Raw genomic sequence first — 20,306 nt, 5'->3', positions numbered from 1 at the left:
AGGTCCATCCATGTTAATAGAAATTTGGGACTAATTTTTAAAAAATTATATTGCTGAGTTTTTCTTTTTTAAGTTATGGCAACAGAGACCAATGGTAAGATGGAAGAAATAGTGTGGGTAATTCAGGTTATAAGAGCTGCTGATGTGGAAACCAATCTCAGAGGCTCTGAATATTCTAGAGGACTCTCCTTGTAATGATTGTCAGATTGTCAGAGATAACACTATCTTATTTTGTTTTTGTTGTTGTTTGATAGTCCCAGGCTCCTGATTCATTCAGCTTTCTCCCAGAAAAGTATTGGCTCCTATACATATCATCTATTAGTAGATGTATAATGTATATATATACACAGAATTAAGCCAGATTTTTCTAAAATTTTCCATGAAAATTTCGACATCACTTGAAAAAGCTGGAGAGGTACTGACATAACATAAAATCAAGTTGGAAATTACTCTTTTGTGTTAGTGAACATTATATTCTTTTTCATTTTTATGCCTTTAAAATACAATTTTATTTACTTCAGAGAGGAATGGAAAGAGAAAAAGAGAGAGAGAGGGATCAATGATGAGAGAATTGAGAGAATTGGTTGGCTGCCTCCTGCATACCCCTAGTGGGGATCAAGCTCACAACCCAGCCATGTGCCCTAACCAGAAATCGAACTGTGACTCCTGGTTCATAGGTTGACTCAACTACTGAACCACACTGGATAGGCTCATTTTTATCCTTGAAATATGGTATTGATGGTATAAATTTTTTGTTTGTATTGCTATGTTTCTAAGTTTTCCCTTAGTTTGCTTTTTAAGTTTTACCTGCTTGGTTTATATTTATTTGTTTTCAAGTTTTACTGTTCACATTCCAAAAACAAGTTTGACAAAACTTCTAATGGCAACACATGTTGCCTAACAGTTGATTCAAAGATAAATCTAAACAAAGATCAATTACAACTATCAGAGAACTAGATATTTCCAGGACCCTGGGTTACTAAAATTGAGTATGTCATCTAATTTCCATTTCCCAGGGGAAAGACAAAACAAAATAAAACAAAAAAAGATGAAGAATTATATATTGCTTGGTGTGAGACCTCATTCAGTGAACCAAATTTTCCCTTGACAATGGGAGGATGCTTTTATAAAAGAAGGCCCATAATTATTTAATAATAAACGTTTACTGAGCACCAAAATATAAATAAACTGTAGTGAATAAGGTAGAGGTTCTCATTATCTAGTTAGGAAAACAACATATATAGTCTTATGGAATCAAATAGAAAAACAAGGAGGTAGGTCGCATGAGAGGAACGGGTTGCAACTTTGACTTGAAGTTCACATTGGAGATAGCATGTTTGATGGATTTTGAACACAGAGCGGGAGCTTTCTGCAGAGATGGGGGGATTATTCCAGGTAGTGGGAACAGTGTGTACATGGGTATAGAGCAGTTCTCAGCTGGGTGTGATTTTACATTCTCCCCTGCTAGGGGACATTTGGCCATGTCTGGAGACATCCTTGATTGTCCTAATTTGGGGTTGAGGATGGCATACCCCTGGCATGTAATGGGCGTGCTGAACACCCTGGCTGCACAAAATAACCCTCCCAGGCAGAATAGTTGAGTCTACCAAGTGTGCAGGGCTGAGGTTGCCACATTGTGAAACAGTCACATACAGACCTGTATTATCATAAAAACAATATGTGCAGGCTTTTGCCAAGAAAGGAAACGTTCTAGCCAGATTGTGAAGGATTCTGCAGTTTAAGGTTGTTGTTTTTTTGTTTGTTTGTTTGTTTTTTAAAACCATCTTTGCTCTTTTGCATTCAGCTTTCTGTGACAAACTTCATTGTATTAAGTTGAAATTGTATTAATCCTATCTTCTGACCATCCCATTAGATACAATATTTTAACAATTAATTGTTGTTGTTTTTTTATTTTCCCAAATTTTAAAAATTCTAGTAAAAGACACATAATATAAAGTTAAGGTCAGAGTTTTAATAACAATTTGATAGATAAGAGTATCAGTTATAATGGTAAAATACATCAGTTGGTCTCCTAAGAGATGATTCATGCCTGGGTTGTGGGCCTGATCCCCAGTAGAGGGCATGCAGGAGGCAGCCAGTCAGTGATTCTCTCTCTCATCATTGACTTTTCTATCTCTCTCACACTCTCCTTTTCTCTCTGAAATCAATAAAAATGTATATTTTTTTTAAAAAGAAAGAAAATAAACCTTGACCCTATTAACGGGAATTATCTAAAAACGGGAATAGAATTCTTCCCAGTTCATATTGCTTGTGAGAATGAAAAGAGGTTTTTCTTATCCCTGAAATGGCTTTACTTTTACGGGAGAGTGTTGCAGCCAGGTACCAGAGACGCGTCTGGGTGTTGGGATTCTGAAGTACAGGGTCTAAGAGAAGTTTAAAGAAGTGATTCTTATGTTGCTACATTTACCATAAAGTTTATTTACTGCAGGAATTTAAAATACTTTATTTTTGGTACAATAACAGCTTTTAAATGTTTGTTCCTTTAACTAAAAAGTTTGTAAATATAGAGCCTTTGAACGGACTGAAATTCTTGTTTTATCCTGGGCGAGAAGGCACTGTTCAAGCTTTTTATACAGTGCTGGATTAAAATGCAGCACCATCTTGCCATTGGGTATGCGTGTGTGTCTAAAACAGCAAATGGTGTTAATTGTGTAGTGTTTTTGTGACAAAGTTAAATGCTCTTTGGAGGGAAAAAATGTGAAATTCACTGGGTATAACCTAAAGGAGTTTTTTAACCTAAGAATGTAAGAACATGCAGCTCGCCTTTGAAGCTATTGCAACAACAGTTACCTTTATGAAGCCCTCATGTACTGTGGGCTTTGTCTCATTTAACCAGTCCGTCAGCTCAGAGGTAGGTGGGGGTTATCTCTATTTTGTCCAGTGAGGAAAATGGGGTTTAAAGATGGTATGTATTACTGTCCCACGACTATTTGTAACTACCAGTTTATACATCTTAGTTCTTCACTTTTTTCACCATCTCACCAACCACCCTCACATATAGCAACCATTAAAATGTTCTCTGCATCTAAAAAGGAAGGAAGGAAGGAAGGAAGGGAGGGAGGGAGGGAGGGAGGGAGGGAGGAAGGAAGGAGTTATATAACTAATCTGGACCACAAAATTATTCACTGGTCAATTTAGAAGAATATAAGTCTGTCTGATCCTGAAGCCAATGCTTTTTTAATTTTATTTCTATTTATTTATTTATTAATTATTAAATATTATCTTTGTACATATACCATTGCCCCCCCCCATAGCTTTTTACTTTTAATTGCATTATTTCTAAACTCTTAATTCTCTTAATATAAAGGAACAAATAAGTTGGGGGGGGAACAGTTAATAGCCTTCCTAAAGAGAATTGCACTTAAGCAAAACATTTTATTAATATTGTCATTTGTCTTTTTTGCACTTAAGCAAAACATTTTATTAATATTGTCATTTGTCATTTTATTAATATTGTCAAATTTATTAATATTGTCATTTGTCTTAAATTCCGCCCCCACATTTTAACCAGAGGGCCTTTAAAATATAAACTAAAACTTTCATTCTGGTTTTATTTATAATTATGCTCAATTTTAAAGTAAATGAAGATAGTGGGATGGAGAGGAAATATGGCAAAGTAATATTAGTCTTCATGTGTTCATTTTTATATACAGGGGTTTACAGTGGCGATTACACAAAACAGAATGAATGAAACTGTTGGAATTATCACAACGTGCATATCTTTTTTGATATGAACTGTAAACCCACTTTTACACACCCTTGTATTTATACTTGCCTGTAAGGTTTCGTTTTATTTTTATTTTCTCTAAGCAGATTGTGAACAGTGAATCCATTTTGTCTTCTGAAAATGTAGGACTGGTAGGAAAAACACTGCAAAAATTCTAACATGTCGTTTGCCTAAATTTTCATTTCCTGAATTACTGCTTGTCTTGACATTTAAATTAGATAAACTTCATTTTGATATCTCCTCCCCTTTGATGTAGAAATTTCCTATGTCAGCATTTTTTGATAAGAACATTATTTTTGCTTAAGCTATGTTCTTTTTACATTTTTTTTCCCCTTGGCAGTTTTGCTAAGAAAGCACAGAAGTGTTGAGATTTAAATAAAGAAAAGACATTCTGCAAATACCCGTCAACACACATGCCTAGGCTGAGTGTCTGTGCTGCACTCCACTTGCCATTTGTTCTTCACTAGCGTGCACAGCAGTGAAGATTGTAGTGCAGGTTTGTTTGGAGTCCACTTACTGAGAATGAAAACCGTGCCATTTTCATCTTTGCATGCCTCCTACCTAACAAGATACTTGACTCACACTCAGCAAATGACTGCTTAATGAATGAATACATTCATATTTTTAAATATCCAGACTGTTGTACATTAATAATTTATCTTTCCTTATTAGAGAACTAATTTGTAACATAAATACATTAGCCAAATAAATGAAGTGGCATTGAAAATTCAGAATTTTTCTCATAGTAACCATATTGAGAAGATGTTACTCTTTCCCCTCCTCTTCCTTCTCCTCATCGTAGCAATTAGTAGGTGTTAAGTTCTTATTGTGAACTATTCTGTACAGTTACCTGTTTCATCACTACAGCAATATTATGAAGTATATAGTGTTATTTTCCACATTGTAAAGATAGGGAAACAGAGGCACAGAGAAGTTAAGTGGCCCAGCTAGTATTTGAAGGCAGGAGGCTGGCTCAAGAACCCAGGTCTTAATCATGAAGCTGTGTCATGTTCTGTCTCATTGTCTTCATAAACATCTTAATGAACATATTTTAATTATATCCTTGATAAGCAAGGGTTTATATTTTAAAATGAAAATGCACATGTAGAGTGTGTGTGTGTGTGTGTGTGATCATTGACCCTCTTTTTTTCCTTCTTTAGTTGTAAAATGGGAACTAAATAACATGGATCTAGCAACTCTAAGGCATAAGCCTGATGCTTACCAAGCACTTAATATTCCTTCTCCTATTGAAATTTAATTGTCGAAGGCAGTAGTTCTCAAACATTTTGGTCTCATGATCTGATTTTATTCTTAAAAATTACTAAGGACCACAATGCACTTTATGTATGTGTTTGTTTTTTTTAATACATATGTATTTATGAGGATATAAATTAAAATTGAGAAATATTTAAAGATTTTGTTAATAATTTTAAACTTTCCGTAATAAACCCATGATATTTAAAAACTAGTGGCCCAGTGCATGGATTCATGCACCCATGGCAGAAGGTGGAATCGCATACCTTTTGAGGAATCAGGCTCTCTCTTCTCTGATTCTGAGGTGGTATGTCACCTAAGAACTGCAGCTGCTAAGTCACCACAGCTCAGCAGCTCCTGCATTGAGCGTCTGCCCCCTGTGCATCATATGTACCAGCTAGTCAGGCAGTTGGATGGTCAGAGGGTCACTTAGCCTTTTATATTATATATATAAATTAATGAGAAGGGTGGCATTGCTTTACATGTTTTGCACATCTCTTTAATGTAGCATAATAAAGACAACTGGATTTTCATATCTGCTTATACAGTTCATCTGTTTGGATTTGTGATATTACTTAGTTGATACATTTAGAGAAAATCCGATGTCACACAGATATTTAGCTTGGAAAAGTTGTAATGTAGCCTTTTTAGATACTTGTGGTTATTTTTCTTTGATAGGGCTACCAAGATCTTCTTGGTAGTTTCTTAAATTACCCCCCCCCACACACACACACACACTGATTCCCATTTTATTTTATTTATTTTTCATTTTAATTTATTTATTGATTGAGGTATTATGTATTTGTCCTCATCCCCCCATTACCTTCCCAACCCCTCCCATTCATGCCCTCACCTCCCTGTTGTCTTTGTCCACTGGTTAGGCTTATATGCATGCATAAAGTCCTTTGGTTGATTTCTCACAGTTTAGTTACAATGTAGAATCTGAAACCAAATCAATTAAAATTTTGTATTTTATTAAAGTCAAGTCTGTTTCTCTTGCTCTTTGAATATTTTATTTTATTTTAAATGTGTTTTTATTGATTTCAGAGAGGAAGGGAGAGGAAGAGAGAGATAGAAACATCAATGATGAGAGACATTAATGGATCAGTTGCCTCCTGCGCGCCGCGCCCCCCAGTGGGGATCAAGCTGGCAACCAAAACATTTTCCCTTGACCTCCTGGTTCATATGTTGATGCTCAGTCACTGAACAACACTGGCTGGGCTGAATATTTCAAACCTGTGCATAATTTTGTATCATATTGGTCATCTGGAAAATGTGAAAAGTGGAAACATTATGTTTCATTGTATAATACAAAAAAAATTACACTTGGAGCCTCTCATCTTATCAACAGAGTCTTTAAATTATGGAAAGTTGTCATGCTTAAGGTGGCAAATACAAGTTTTCCAAAATTCTAATTATCACTTGAAAGATCAAATTTTATTATGGCAACAATTGCTGTCAGTTGTTTTCCTTGAAGTGACAGGCTTATTACTACCTTCATTTTTAAGACAGTATCTACCATATACCTAAGTGATCACGTTTTGATATTTAGTAATTTTTTTAAGTAATATACTCACGAAAAAGCATAGCTAGTTCAGATTGCAACTCAAACAATAGTGCTTTTCCTCTAGACAATAATTGTATATTTTATGCAGCACAAGTACTTTAAAAAGACATACTGTACTCCAAGCATGTCAAACTCGCAGCCTGCGGGCCACATGCCTCCTTTATTTGGCCTGGGTTAGCCTTTGAGTTTGACATGCTTGCTGTACACACGAGTCAAGATATTAAAAGATTAATAATTTCACTATTTCATTATTCCATCAAGAACTTTTTCTAGTGATTCAGTGGTTGGGGGAATAGACTGTTGCTCCTGATGCGAGGAGATGAGAAGAATTTGCTGTCATTTTCCTTTTTCATCCTATCTCCCCCCACAGCAATGCAAATAATAATAAATAAATAAAAAGGTGTTATTAAAATAATCAAATAATGTGACAAAGAAACCACTGATTTTGAAATTAGGGGAATCTAATTGGAATCTTAGTAGAAAGTCAGGATAGATGAAAGAATCCTGTTATATTTTACTTCATTGTTGTTGGACCTAACTTTTTTTTTAAGTGGTAAGCTTAAAAACATTTTTATAACACCACATAATGAAAATAGTTCAAAACAAAACTGTGACTTTTAATTTCAAGTTATTTTCTCGTCTTTATCAAAGTGTTCATATATGTTTTAGGAAATTGGTGATGGGATGTCTGATCCTTTTGTGTATAGTATTTCTAAGTAGTTAAATTTAGACCTTCTTTAAAATTATTTTATAAAATATACATGGAGTACTCTGCATTATGCTGCCTGATGCCAACATTTTAGTGAGTATGCATTTTAATCAATATATTTTATGATCTAATTTTAAGAATGAATACAATCTTTATAGATGCAGTTTTGGGTGAAAACTAGAACATGACCTGCTTCTTGGTCTTTCACTTAAGTTGATGACAGTGTGTAAAAGTACAAAGTTTTGTGCTTGATTTTGTCACTTAATAAGCTAATTCAATCAGCATTGGCTTTGGTTGGTTGGTAATCACCGATATATAGTTGACTAAATGCCGAAAGAGAGAAGACAAGAATCTTACTTACTCTTTAATACATTTTCTTCCTTAGGTTTAAGTGTTCTTGGCTTTCCATCTTGAATTTCATGTATAATAGTTTATCCTTTTTAGCACAGGGGGATTTTGAAACTATGTACTTTATACACAGGGACGGGAAGAGAAAATTTTCATTTTGATTACTTAGACTGACTCCTTAAATATTCATTTTAAAACAGTTTTTATTTAGCTAAACATTCTTGGGCGAAGGAATTATTCTCTAAAGTCAGTCTCCTTACCTTTTAATTTGACCAGCTAATGATAGTCAACAGCTACTTTAAAATATCTACAAACTATAATGTGGTTTTTAGACCACTGTCTGCTTTGCTACTCAAAAATCGTATCTAGTAAAAGAAAAGTGGGTGAACTAATCCTGGTGGAGTAGTTTCATAGGGTATTTAACATAGTAGTGATTATAGAAAGCATTTATTTGCCTCTTTCTCTTCAACTAGAGCCCAGTGTCTTGAATATTTGAGGTGCTCACTAAGTATTTAAATGAATGAAAGGAAGGTCTCATAGAAAATGTAAAATTATGCTTATTTCATTTGAAAATGTCCCTCAACCCTTTATAACTTGCTGCTACATTTTGTATCTTGTGTACTTCAGGAGCTGTGAGCGACTTTATGTCCAAAATAGTCTCATCACATTAAGTTAATCCCCTTTGAACATGCAACTCAATTTCTTTGATTAGCTTTAAAAAATAAGGATCATTAAATCAAAGTGCCACCATCAATTATTGTGCTAGGGATTTTGCCTGTTCAATAATGCATCAGAGTTGTGCTCTAATCAGTATTTCACTGAAAGATTTATGTAAAAGGAGGTTTGGTTTGCAACCTCCTTTGGTTGCAAACTTGAAATACAGTTCTATTATGTATAAAAAATATTTTTCCTGTGATTGCTTCAGTTTTAGGTGCTGTATTTCATTGAATACCTTCAACATTCTATCCATCTTTGATTTCATATTTGGGACTAGTTCCAGAGAGTGTTTCATAGTATTTTTGGCAGTTCACATTATTTTTTGTTTGTTTTGCAAAAAAAAAAAGTACAAGGTGCAGGTTTTAAAAAGTCTCCATTTTTATGAGGTACATCTGTTTTGTCAGGTTCCCCAGAGAGTGCCTATTTCTTATTTCTCATTATATTAAGGAATTACAAACAAAAAATGGGAAATCAAACTAGCAATATGAGTTTATACATTTTTTTTTTGAAGTCTCTGAAATTAGGATTGCAAAAGAAGTGGTCATTTTTCTTGCTTCAAAATAATATACATTTGGCTTTCAAATGATCGAAATGTAATACCCATAAAATGTCCATAGTGCTTGGATCATTTTATTCTTATTGCTATACTGAGCAATCAAAGTTGCAGTAACAGAACCACAAGTAAATTTTGTTTGATCCTAAGCAGTCATCTTTGTAGACAGTACTTTGGAGAGATTGATGTTAGCCATTAAAATAGAACTAAACACATTAACTTCCTTTTCAATTAACAACCCAGGAAGGATAGATGAAACTTAAGAAGACAATATTTCAATATTTTTATAGCAGACTTAGTTATGTGACTCTGCATATTCGAAGAATTTGGTTAAGCTTAAGTACTTAAATCATATTAATATAATAAAAATATTTAAGTAATTGATTTTTGGGGTATTTTTGGAATGACACTAATTTTATAGAATATTTATTATTGAAGAAAAAAATCATAAAAAGCAGTTTATAATTTTGAGATCTCAATTATGTCAACCTAGTACCAGTGTCCACAAGTATAAGATAACATAATGGTTATTTTTTCTTTTTATAATTTGAACTGCAGATAAATGATTAAAAGTTTCAAAAATGTATAATTGTTGGGGGTAAAATGCATTTGCTGACGATTCATGTTGACTTGAGTACCTGTTACAGGATTTATTCTGGGGATGGAAATCAGCCCGTTAAATCCATAAGAAGCCTGAAGAGGGTCATCCATCACAGTAATAGAGTGAGCTCCATCTTCAGATGGACATGTATTCTCTATTGCCCCCTTTACTTAGGGTGAATGCCTGGTAATTGAACTGTAAATTCAGTGTCATAAAAGGTTTAGCGTGATATGTAAAGGCTATTTCTACTTTTTTTTTTTTTTTTAAAGGGAAGTAGTTTTATGTCATCCATTGTAATGTCCAGGTTCTGTGTTCTGGTTGTATTAGTTATTTTTCAAACTTTTAAAAAAGTGTTTAAAAATAGTTTACAGTAAAGGGCAAAATTATATAGCTCAAGGATGTTTTACAAATCAAATGTACACATATAACCCTTCACCTAAATCAAAATACAGACAGTTACCACCACTCCATAAGACTCTCGGTGTCCCCTGAGTCAGTCCTGATATTCTGCCTAAAAGAAATCACTATGTTTTGTGTAGCCTATTTGAGATATAATTAATATATAACATCTTGTAAGTTTAAGATACAGAACATGATATTTGACATACATATATATTGTGAAATGAATGCCAAAATTGGGTAAGTTATCCATGAATTTACGTAATTACCTGTGTGTGTGTGTGTGTGTGTGTGTGTGTTGAAAACATTTAAGAATATTTAAGATCTACTCTCTTAGCAGTTTTCAAGTGTGCAATACCGATCGTTAACTGTAGTCACCATGGTGTATAGATCCCCGTAACTTATCTATCCTGTAACTGGAGGTTCGTACCTTTGGCCACCATCTCTCCTTTTCTCCCTGCCCCAAACCTCTGGCAACCCCCAAGCTGCTCTCTTTCTATGAGTTTAGCTTTTTTAGATCCCACGTAAAGTCAGATAATACACTGTTTTGACTTTTATCCCATAAATAAGTATTTGAATTTTATATAAATGCAGTCTGAGTGTGTGTGTGTGTGTGTGTGTGTGTGTGTGTGTGTGTAAAGAGGTGATATGCAAATTAGCTGGGAAGCCTTAAGGTGTCAATACCTGCTCAGGAGGAGTTGCATACGCAGATGGGTGGGAGGCTGTAGGCTTTGGAAAAGGCTGAGTGTGCCATCTGAGGTGGGGGGTTGTGTCTGCTTCCCAAGCCTACAGCCTGGGAGGGAGAGGCTGTAAGCTTGGGAAGTGGCTGAGCCTGGAATCGGAGGGAAGGGGAAAAAATCAATGGAAATATATCCTCAGGAGAGGATTAAAAGAAAAGTAAAGAAATGCCATATCTTATGAAAGGCACAGCTTGAAAATGCCTAAAGAAAGTAGTCATTTTTTCATGGTGAAGGAACTGGAGTTCATGTTGATGAAAACACCTTGGTGGCTGTGATGACTAGCAGTGGCTACAGCAGCAAGGTGATGGGGCTGGCACCTTCTTCTGATCAGCCTGATTGCCTCCTGCAAAGGGAGGCCAGACTGCTCCAACAGGGAGCGGGCCTAAGCTGTCAGTAGGACATCCCCTGAGGGCGCCCAGTATGTGAGAGGGGGCAGGCTGGGCTGAGGGACCACTCCCCATTATAAGAATTTCATGCACCAGGCCCCTAGTTATAGATAAAGCCTGTTTTTGCATGGGCATAATTTTTTAATCTCTCAACAGTAGATGTCCAGGAGTATAATTACTATGCTACATGGTAAATGCATGTTTAGTACTTTTTTAGAAACTGACAATTGTTTTTCAGAGGGGTTCTAACATTTTACCTTTTTACCAGCAGTGTCTGAGCAATCCATTTTCTCCACATCCTCTTCAGCATTTGGTGTTGCCACTGTTTTTTTTATGTAATCATTTTGATAGGTATATAGAATACTAGTATTCCGGTGCACAAATTTGTGCACTGGTGGGAGTCCCTCAGCCTGGCCAGCAATCAGAGCTGATCTGGGGGGCCAGCCAGGGGGAGGGACCACAGGAGGTTGGCTGGCTAAGGGATGTTGGCTGTGGGAGTGCACTGAACACCAGGGAGCAGCTCCTGCATTTAGTGTCTGCCCCCTGGTGGTCAGTGCACATCAAAGCAACCAGTTGACAGGTCGACTGGTCTGGTTGTTTGGTGGCTCAGGCATGCATATATATATATATGGAGAGAGAGAGAGAGAGAGAGAGAGAGAGAGAGAGAGAGAGAGAGGGAGAGAGGGAGGGAGGGATTCTTTGTGCTTTTCTTTTGCATTTATCTAATGTGTAATGATGTTGCAAATTTTTTATATTCTTATTTGAAATCCATATATCCACATTGCTGGAAAGTTGTGTTTTTTTTTTACTGATTTTCTAATTGGAAATATGTACTTAACTATTAGTTTTAGTTTTCTTTATATAGGCCAGATATGAGTTGTTTGTCAGATGCCTGTGCCCTTAATTCATTTGTTTTTTACTTTAATTAGTACTTTCACTACTTCCTGGAAATTGCAAGGAACTTAATGCACTTAAGCCCCATTGACTCTACTCCTGTGTTTTGTGTGATTATCCTGCAGTACTTTAAGTTTACATATATTTAAACTTCAGCCCTAGCCAGTTTGGCTCAGTAGATAGAGCATTGGCCTGCAGACTGAAGGGTTCAGGTTTGATTCTGGTCAAGGGTACATGCCTAGGTTGCAAGCTTGATCCCCAGTAGGGGGAGTGCATGATTCAGTCATTCAATGATTCTTTCTTATCATTGATACTTCTATCTCTCTCCATCTTCTTTCCTCTCTGAAATCAATAAGAAAAAATATTTTAAAAAATAAAACTCAATAAGTTCAGATTGTTTATTGTTTTAAGCAATTTCTATTGATTTAGTCCCAATTTTAAATTCTTCTTTGTGCTCTTCTATCTTTTCTGGGTTAGGGAAATTGAACCAGGGATCATTTTCTTTCCTTGAAAGGAACGGTGGTGGGCACAGGGGTGGGTTCAACCCATCCTCCATGCCTCTCCCGGCCCCTCCTGCCACGGCCCTCAGTCCCCTGTCTGCCAGCAGCCCCACTGCCGCTGCCGCCACTGCTCCCACGTGCTGACAGGCACTAGCCCTGCGTGCACCCACAGATGGCACCTAGCGAAAGGGACCGGCACTGAGCATTTGCAGCGGTGTGAGCAGTGGCTCAGCTGCCGGCTCCAGGTGCAAGTGGTGCTGGCACCGGCAGCAGGTGCGAGTGCTAGGTGGGACTGTGGCATGCAGGAGCAAAGAATTTTCAGTAACCACCAGAGGCCGCCTGATGACAGCGACTGGTGTCCTGCCTTGCTCCACCATCCCACCACAACCGACGCCCATCGTGTTCCACCCTCTGCCACCTGATGCCAGTGCCTGCCATATTCCATGCACTCCCCTGGTGGTCAGCGCACGTCATAGCAACTGTTTGTTCAGTTGCTCTGATGTTTGTCTATTTGAATATACCCTTTTATTATATAGGACATATAAAAGCCTAAGCAACAGCCAGTCGACCAGTCACTATGATGTGCTCTGACCACCAGGGGGCAGATGATCAATGCAGGAGTTTCCACCTGATGGTCATTGCACTTCCACAGCCAACCTCCCACAGCTGGCCAACCTCTCATGGTCCCTCCCTGATTGACCTGATTGCAACCACCTGTGGCTCCTTCCCGGCCACCCCCCCCCCCCCCCCCCCCCCCCCCCCCCCTCCCCACCCCCAGCCAGCCAACCTCCCTCAGCCCCTCACGCTGTCTGGCCGGCACCAATTAAAACCCATTAATTAATTTATTATTTATTTACTGTGAACATAAAAGGCCTTTTTAGATTAAAATATTCAGCCAGATGTTAAATATTAAACACATAGTGATTTGGTAACTATTGCTCATTTACTAGCAACTGCTGTAAATTATACAGATTGTTTATATGTAAAAACCACCATAGTTGTGTTTCCTTCTGTTTGTTTAATATTCGAAACAGCAAGTAGGTTATTTTTATTAAACATTTCTACTGTATGCTGTGAATAAGCTTACGAAAGAAAATAAAATCCATTCTCAATTCTCAAGGAGAGCAGTTCAGAATGCTGTTTTAATAAAATTCATAGCAAAATCTGAAGGGGGCTTTGTGCTTTCTTTTTATGGGCATAAACTTGAAAATTTAAAAACAAGCCTTTTGTATGATAACGTTAAATTATAGTTTTTACATGTGTGATCCCTTTAATTTTTGCTTTTTTTTTTCCCCACAAGATTTATTTTTTTATTTTGTGTTAATCCTCACTCGAGGATATTTTCCCATTGCTTTTTCAAATTAACTCTTTGTCATATTACATATGTCTCCCCCTCCCCCATTGACCCCTTCTACCCTACCCCTATTCCCCACCCCACCCTAATAGGGCCTTCACCACCCTATTACCTGTGTCCATGCGTTATGCATATATGCATACAAGGTATTTGGTTGATCTCTTCCCACTCATCCATCCACATCTGCCTTCCCTCTGAGATTCCACAGTGTGTTCCATGCTTCTATGTCTCTGGATCTGTTTTGTTCATCAGTTTATTTTGTTCATTAGATTCCATGAACATATGAGTGAGATCCTGTGATACTTTCTCTGACTGGTTTATTTCACTTAGTGTAATACTCCATTTTTGAGAACCTCAAGGGCCAGGAGGAGACAGGAAGAGTCATTAACATTGGCTAAACCTCTCACATATTTGAAGAAAACACTGATATTTTACACTTTTATACATTTTTATATAATAACTAGTGGCCCTGTGCACAAAATTTTTGCACAGGGGCCGGGGGGTGTTCCTTAGCCCAGCCTGCACCCTCTCCAATCTGGGACCTCTTGAAGGATGTCCTACTGTCGGTTTACAGGGATTGGGCCTAAACCGGCAATCAGACATCCCTCTCACAATCCGCGATTTCTGGCTCCCAACTACTTGCCTGCCTGCCTTCCTGATTGCCCCTATCTGCTTCTTCCTGGCAGCCTGATTGATGTTTAACTGCTCCCCTGACAGCCTGTTTGCCCCAACTTCCCTCCTCTGCCAGCCTGGTCACCCCTAACTGCCCTCCTCTGCAGGGTTCATCACCTCCACCTGTCCTCCCTTGCAGGCCTGGACCCACTCAACTGCCCTCCCTTGCAGGCCTGGTGCCTCCCAACTGCCCTCCACTGCTGGCCATCTTGTGTCCACATGGGGGCAGGATCTTTGATCACATGGGGGCAGCCATATTGTGTGTTGGTGTGATGGTCAATCTGCATATTACTCTTTTATTACAATAGATAGGATAGAGGCCTGGTGCAAGGGTGGGGGCCATCTGGTTTGTCCTGAAGGGTGTCCCAGATCAGGGTGGGGGTTCCCTTGGGGTGTGGGGTGGCCTAGGCGAGAGGCCTGTGGTAGTTTGAAAGCTGGCCACAACCCCTGGCGACCCAAGTGGAGGCCCTGGTATCTGGAATTTATTTACATTCTACAATTGAAACTTTGTAGCCTGGAGCAGAGCCAAGCTTTCTGCTTGCTCCATGGCTGCCGCCATTTCTGTTTGGATTTGTTTACCTTCTATAAGTGAAACGTTGTAGCCTTGAGTGGAGGCATAGGTCAGCAAGGGCAGGCGGAAAGCTTAGCTTTGGTCATTGCCTGGGAAACCTAAGCCTCTCTCCTGCTCTTTCGGGTAACAGCCATCTTGGTTGGGGTTAATTTGCATACTCGCTCTGATTGGCTGATGCGCGTGGCTGGTGGGCGTGGTTTGTGGGTATAGCAGAGGTAAGGTCAAGTTGCATATTACTCTTTATTAGGTAGGATATACTTGCTCTGGTCCTATAGCTTTCCCCTTAGGATGCCCTTCCATTTTGTCTTACATGTATCGGAGCTTATACTTCATCAGTTGATTTCATATGGACACACTGTGTTCTTGGAATGTTATTTTTCATTGGGCCTTACCATAGTAAAAATCCAGATGTTTTTCCTATGAAATACCCTGTAGGCCTTAGGTCCGGGTGTGTGGGATCTTCAGCATGTCAAAAGCTTCCTTATGCCATCTGCTTCTACCTGAGCAGTGAACCCTCTGCTGGCAAGCTTCATTGAAGTGCCATGGCTCAGGATAAAAAAAAGTAAGCAGGTTTGGCATAAGAAGCTTGCTTTTGAAAAAATAATAATTGATCATGTGCCTGCTCTAGATTTAAAATACCCATTTGAAAGGATTCCCAGAAGCCTCTTCTAAGCATATTGATCTCTTTTTCATCTGTGGTTGAAGATAGCAATTATTATGGTTGAATAATTGGTAACTTTGGTAAGTTGTTGAGTTTTCTGTTTTACTTTGAAGGATATGTAACTCTTAGGCACGGATTGGTGATACATGGTGAAATATTTTGATAACTTCTGTTGATGGCAGCTCTTTATCTAATATTTTATTTGCAGAAATGATACCTTAAATGACTTCTTTCTATATATAATACAAAGATGATAAGAATGCCATGATGAAAAAAAAATACTGTGTCTGCTATATACTGTGTGTGACTTTGTTAATTTTGTCCCTTTTAAAATGAAAATAAAGTTATTTGGATGCTTGTTGGGGAGATGATATCAGTATAGGCCCTTATTTAACCAATAGACATTTATTCTGCAAATGTTTGTTGAATATCAACTCTATGTAGGCACTCTTCTAGATAATGAGGATGTAATTCAGAGTAAAGTAGTCAGATTCCTCTGCTGGAGAATTCCACAGTCTAGTCTGTCTTGACAGATTGGGTTGAAAGCTTTGTGGCAGAAGGGTGCATGCTAAGTGGCAACAAGCACCATGAAGGAAAACGGGGCCGGGCAAGCTCCTGGAATACAATAGCGCATTGCTTATTTAAAAAGAGGTGCCAGGGAGGACTTCTGTGTGGTGGCATTGAGCACACTTGAATGGAAGAAGTAAGCCTGTAGATAGTTGGGAGAAGGATGTGCCTGGCTGATAAAGGGGGCAGCATGGCAGTTTGAGGAAGGGTGAAGTGGTCAGTATAGCTGGAGCTGTGGGGACACAGTTCAAGGGGATGAGTTCAGAGACTGATTCTGAAACGCGATTGGTATCGCCTTGCTGATAAGTAGTTACAGATATAAAGTTAGATTCCAGACAGCCTATAGAAATAGGAAATCATGATTGGCTGTTTGCACTCTTCTGTCAATTATTTGGCTTTGGCTTGGGGCTTCTATAACAGGCACACAAAAGTAAGCATAGAAAGAACACTTTTCCAAAATGGAATTATTTGTCGTCGTTGTTGTTTACCTTATATCATTGTATCTGGGATTTGCCTATTTGTGAAGTTTGAAGGTACGGTCCTCCAGATTGGCATCGCTGCCCAAGACCTTAGAGAGCAACAGCAAAGGAGTTAAACTCCAAATACAGGGTTAGACGGAAGACCCTCCACAAGTCAGAACCAATTGCCAGTTTAGGGGGTTTGTTCCCAAAACTACCCTCCAACGTTTAACAAGAAGGACCAAAGAACTTACTGAACTACTAAGCTCCTGGGTGTGGTCTATTTTAGGGAAATGATACACATCAGATATTAGCTAAAGGAAGAGACACATAGCTCAGTCTGGTAGGATTTCAAATGAGAGCTTTTATTTTTCTTAGGAAGTATCTTCCCCCAAATCTATGCATGGCAGCATGCGTGGAGCATTGCCAGCCAGCAAGCTCACCTGAGCTCTGTGTTCGGAGTTTTTATGTGAATATCATTTCATAGGTATGATTCATTGATTGATTGCCCAGGTGGCTGAACATAGTCTAGAATTGGAGCTCCTATCTCTTGATCTTGAGGCCTCCCATGAATAACAAAGACACTCGTATTGTCTGGGGAACCCCAGGAGTTTAGGATTTACTTCCTAGGAGCCAAAGACAAAAGGCAGACTGCCCTTCGGGAAGACCAAATTCTTTGCTACACACATTGCTATAAAAATTCACACAATATGGAAAGGAAATGACCCCCTGGAGTCCCATGTCTCTGGAATAACTAGTGTTAGTATTGCTAGCTTGTTTTATATTGTTCCAGCATTTAATAAAGTTCATTGAATTGTACATATTGTTCTACAACTAGCTTTTTTTTTTTTTTTTTTTTTACTTTAAGGTGTATACGGGTGTGTGTATGTTTTTGCATGTATTTTAACGAGTAACCTGAAGTTGAACACTGGATATAATTAGTTTATAAATATTTTGTCATCTAATAAATAATGGTGCATTGCACATCTATACAGTTCCTTGCATGTTATTCTAATTTTTCTCATTGAAATAAATTTTTGAAATAGAATTGCTTAATTAAAAGGCATGACCACTAATTCATTATTTTTCCTCTTGGGTTGTTTTCTGTTTTTAATAGTTTATGGAATGTTGAAATTGTTAATGATTTTTATATTACTCTTAGGTAAACATTGCAACTTCAGCAATTTCAAATGTTGAATGTACCCATATTCCACATCTCAGCCCGGCTGTAATTACTACTCTGCAAAATGAATCATTTTTGTCATCCCAAAACAATGGGAATCTGGAATTACTTACAGCTTCAGGTACTCCAACCACCAACGGGAAAACTGCTTGTGATGAATTTGATCAACTGATAAAAAATATGGCCCAGGCAAGAACATTTTTTTCTTTTTAGGTGTGATAGAATGTATAATATCTTAAGGATGTAATCAAGTCCTGGATAATTTGAAGAATATTTATATGTTTATCTTATGTAACATGTTAAATATACATTAAATATATATGTATCGATATTAAGTGTAGTGTTAAATATATTATTTATTAATACATTTATAAAATCTGTAAAATAATAGGAATGAAAATGAAGTAGATTTTATGTGTTTGGATGGCTCAGATTTTCCTGTTTTATTTCTTTAAATTATCACATTTTCAACTGTGTATTATATTTTATGTTCTAGAAATATTCTGCAGGATAAATAAAATGTCTCATTCTAGGTGGTGAGGGACCAAGATTATTTTAGGAAAAGTATTAATTTTTTTTGTTGTTTTTTTTAAACCAAGTAATGCCACTAATAAGATGACTGTAAGTGCAAGGGTTAGCTTTTAGTTTTATTTCTTGTTTTGCTTCCTATTTAGGGTCGCCATGTAGAAGTTTTTGAACTCCTCAAACCTCCCTGTGGAGGCCTCGGGTTCAGCGTGGTGGGACTGAGGAGTGACAACCGGGGAGAGCTGGGGATATTTGTGCAGGAGATCCAGGAGGGCAGTGTGGCTCACAGGTGAGGCTGGCGGCCTGCTGGTCTGGGTTTGATACCGTATTTGGGAGGTGTGATCCCCTTGGGACAATGGTCAGCAAACTCATTCGTCAACAGACCCAAATATCAACAGTACAATGATTAAAATTTCTTTTGAGAGCCAAAAACCGTCTTCTGCGCATGGGCCACGAAGTCTTGACACAACAGTACCTGCACCACGCCCGCACGTGCTATTTTGTGGAAGAGCCACATTCAAGGGGCCAAAGAGCCGCATGTGGCTCACAAGCCTCAGTTTGCCGACCACTGCCCTGGGAGAATGTAGAGAAGCAAAATGAATGAAAACAAACAAGAATCCAAAAATAAGGAGATTAATCAGTTGTGCTTTTTTTTGACATATTAGCATTGCTATGATAAAAAGTAAGTCCTTTTGAAAGAAGAGTAGCTAGCCATTCAATATAGTCATGACTTAATCACTTTTTAATAAGGAAAGAAAAATTTGATGGGGGCATGTTCTCAATGTTAATAAATGGGCTCTTCTGATTAGATCTTAAAATTACTTTTTAGAAAACCATACATGTAACCCATGATGATTTAAAAAGAGATTTTATTAATATACTCAAAGCAACAAGTAAATCTATGCCTCCTTGCTTTTATTTCTAGAAGATAGGAACATCCAAGTTACAATGCAAAGGCTGGGTAGCTGAAAGAAGAGAGCTCTAAAATGGGAGGTGGCGGGGAATTCCTTAGATCCGCTGGAGCCAGAGTATATGCCTTTAAAAAGTAGAAGTCCCAGAAAAAGCTACAATACTTAATTGTGGACATTAGGACACAGAACTAAAATAATCTGATACTACATGCCAAGAAAGCTGTCATTGTCTTGGGAGCCATCAGATATCTTTTATCTCCTTTCTCATTCTTGATAGAGATGGAAGGTTGAAGGAAACTGATCAAATCCTCGCTATCAATGGACAGGCACTTGATCAGACGATCACGCACCAGCAGGCCATCAGCATCCTGCAGAAAGCCAAAGACACTGTGCAGCTCATCATTGCCAGGGGCTCCTTGCCTCAGCTCATCAGTCCCATCGTTTCTCGCTCCCCATCCGCGGCCAGCACCATTTCTGCTCACTCTAATCCGGTGCGTATGTAAGATTTTCTCAAGGAATAGAACCCATTTTTCTACTTCTTTTTAAAAAATTTTTTTACAGGTTTCTAGGTGACTATTTTACATTTTCCTTAGCTTCTTGGTATCCATTGAGTTTTTGCCTTTTTATCCTTTTATCTCTCCCTTGCCCGGATAGTTATTATTTAATTTTGATAAGTTTCTGGCTTCTAAAACAATTTTTGCCATCTTTTGTATAGTTTCTTTTTTATTTGGTAACATCTTTCAAATAATAAAAAAAAATAGACCTTTTACAAAATTGACTCTATCTGCCTACAGATATTATTTTGAGTTTGCTTTGTAATTTGTCAATTATACTCTGATTATTGTTATAGTTAGCTATCTATGATGGCTTTAAGAAGTAATCTAATTTGGAATCTTGCAAGGCAGGATTATGCAGAAAAAAAATAATACATAAAGGCTCTTTTTCTTGATCTTTCTTTTATTAAAGAAAAAAGTTCTACAAAGAATCT

The 20,306-nt window shown here is 37.8% G+C and overlaps 1 protein-coding gene across 8 annotated transcripts in view; it reads left to right on the top strand.

Moving 5' to 3' along the window:
* The window catches only part of MPDZ (multiple PDZ domain crumbs cell polarity complex component), a 156,514-nt gene that overhangs the window by 36,400 nt on the left and 99,808 nt on the right, over window positions 1–20,306 (top strand). For all 8 annotated transcript variants that reach the window (XM_045580241.1, XM_045580244.1, XM_045580243.1 and 5 more), the window contains 3 exons: window positions 17,862–18,071; window positions 18,557–18,696; window positions 19,596–19,809. In XM_045580241.1, coding sequence (XP_045436197.1) covers window positions 17,862–18,071; window positions 18,557–18,696; window positions 19,596–19,809 — 564 coding nt within the window. The remainder of the gene's footprint in view (window positions 1–17,861; window positions 18,072–18,556; window positions 18,697–19,595; window positions 19,810–20,306) is intronic.

The sequence above is a fragment of the Pipistrellus kuhlii genome, unplaced genomic scaffold (genome assembly GCF_014108245.1).
Source record: "Pipistrellus kuhlii isolate mPipKuh1 unplaced genomic scaffold, mPipKuh1.p scaffold_m20_p_12, whole genome shotgun sequence".
NCBI lineage: Eukaryota > Metazoa > Chordata > Mammalia > Chiroptera > Vespertilionidae > Pipistrellus > Pipistrellus kuhlii.
The sequence above is the reverse complement of the archived record's forward strand: the minus strand, read 5'-3'. Positions and strand labels throughout refer to the sequence as shown.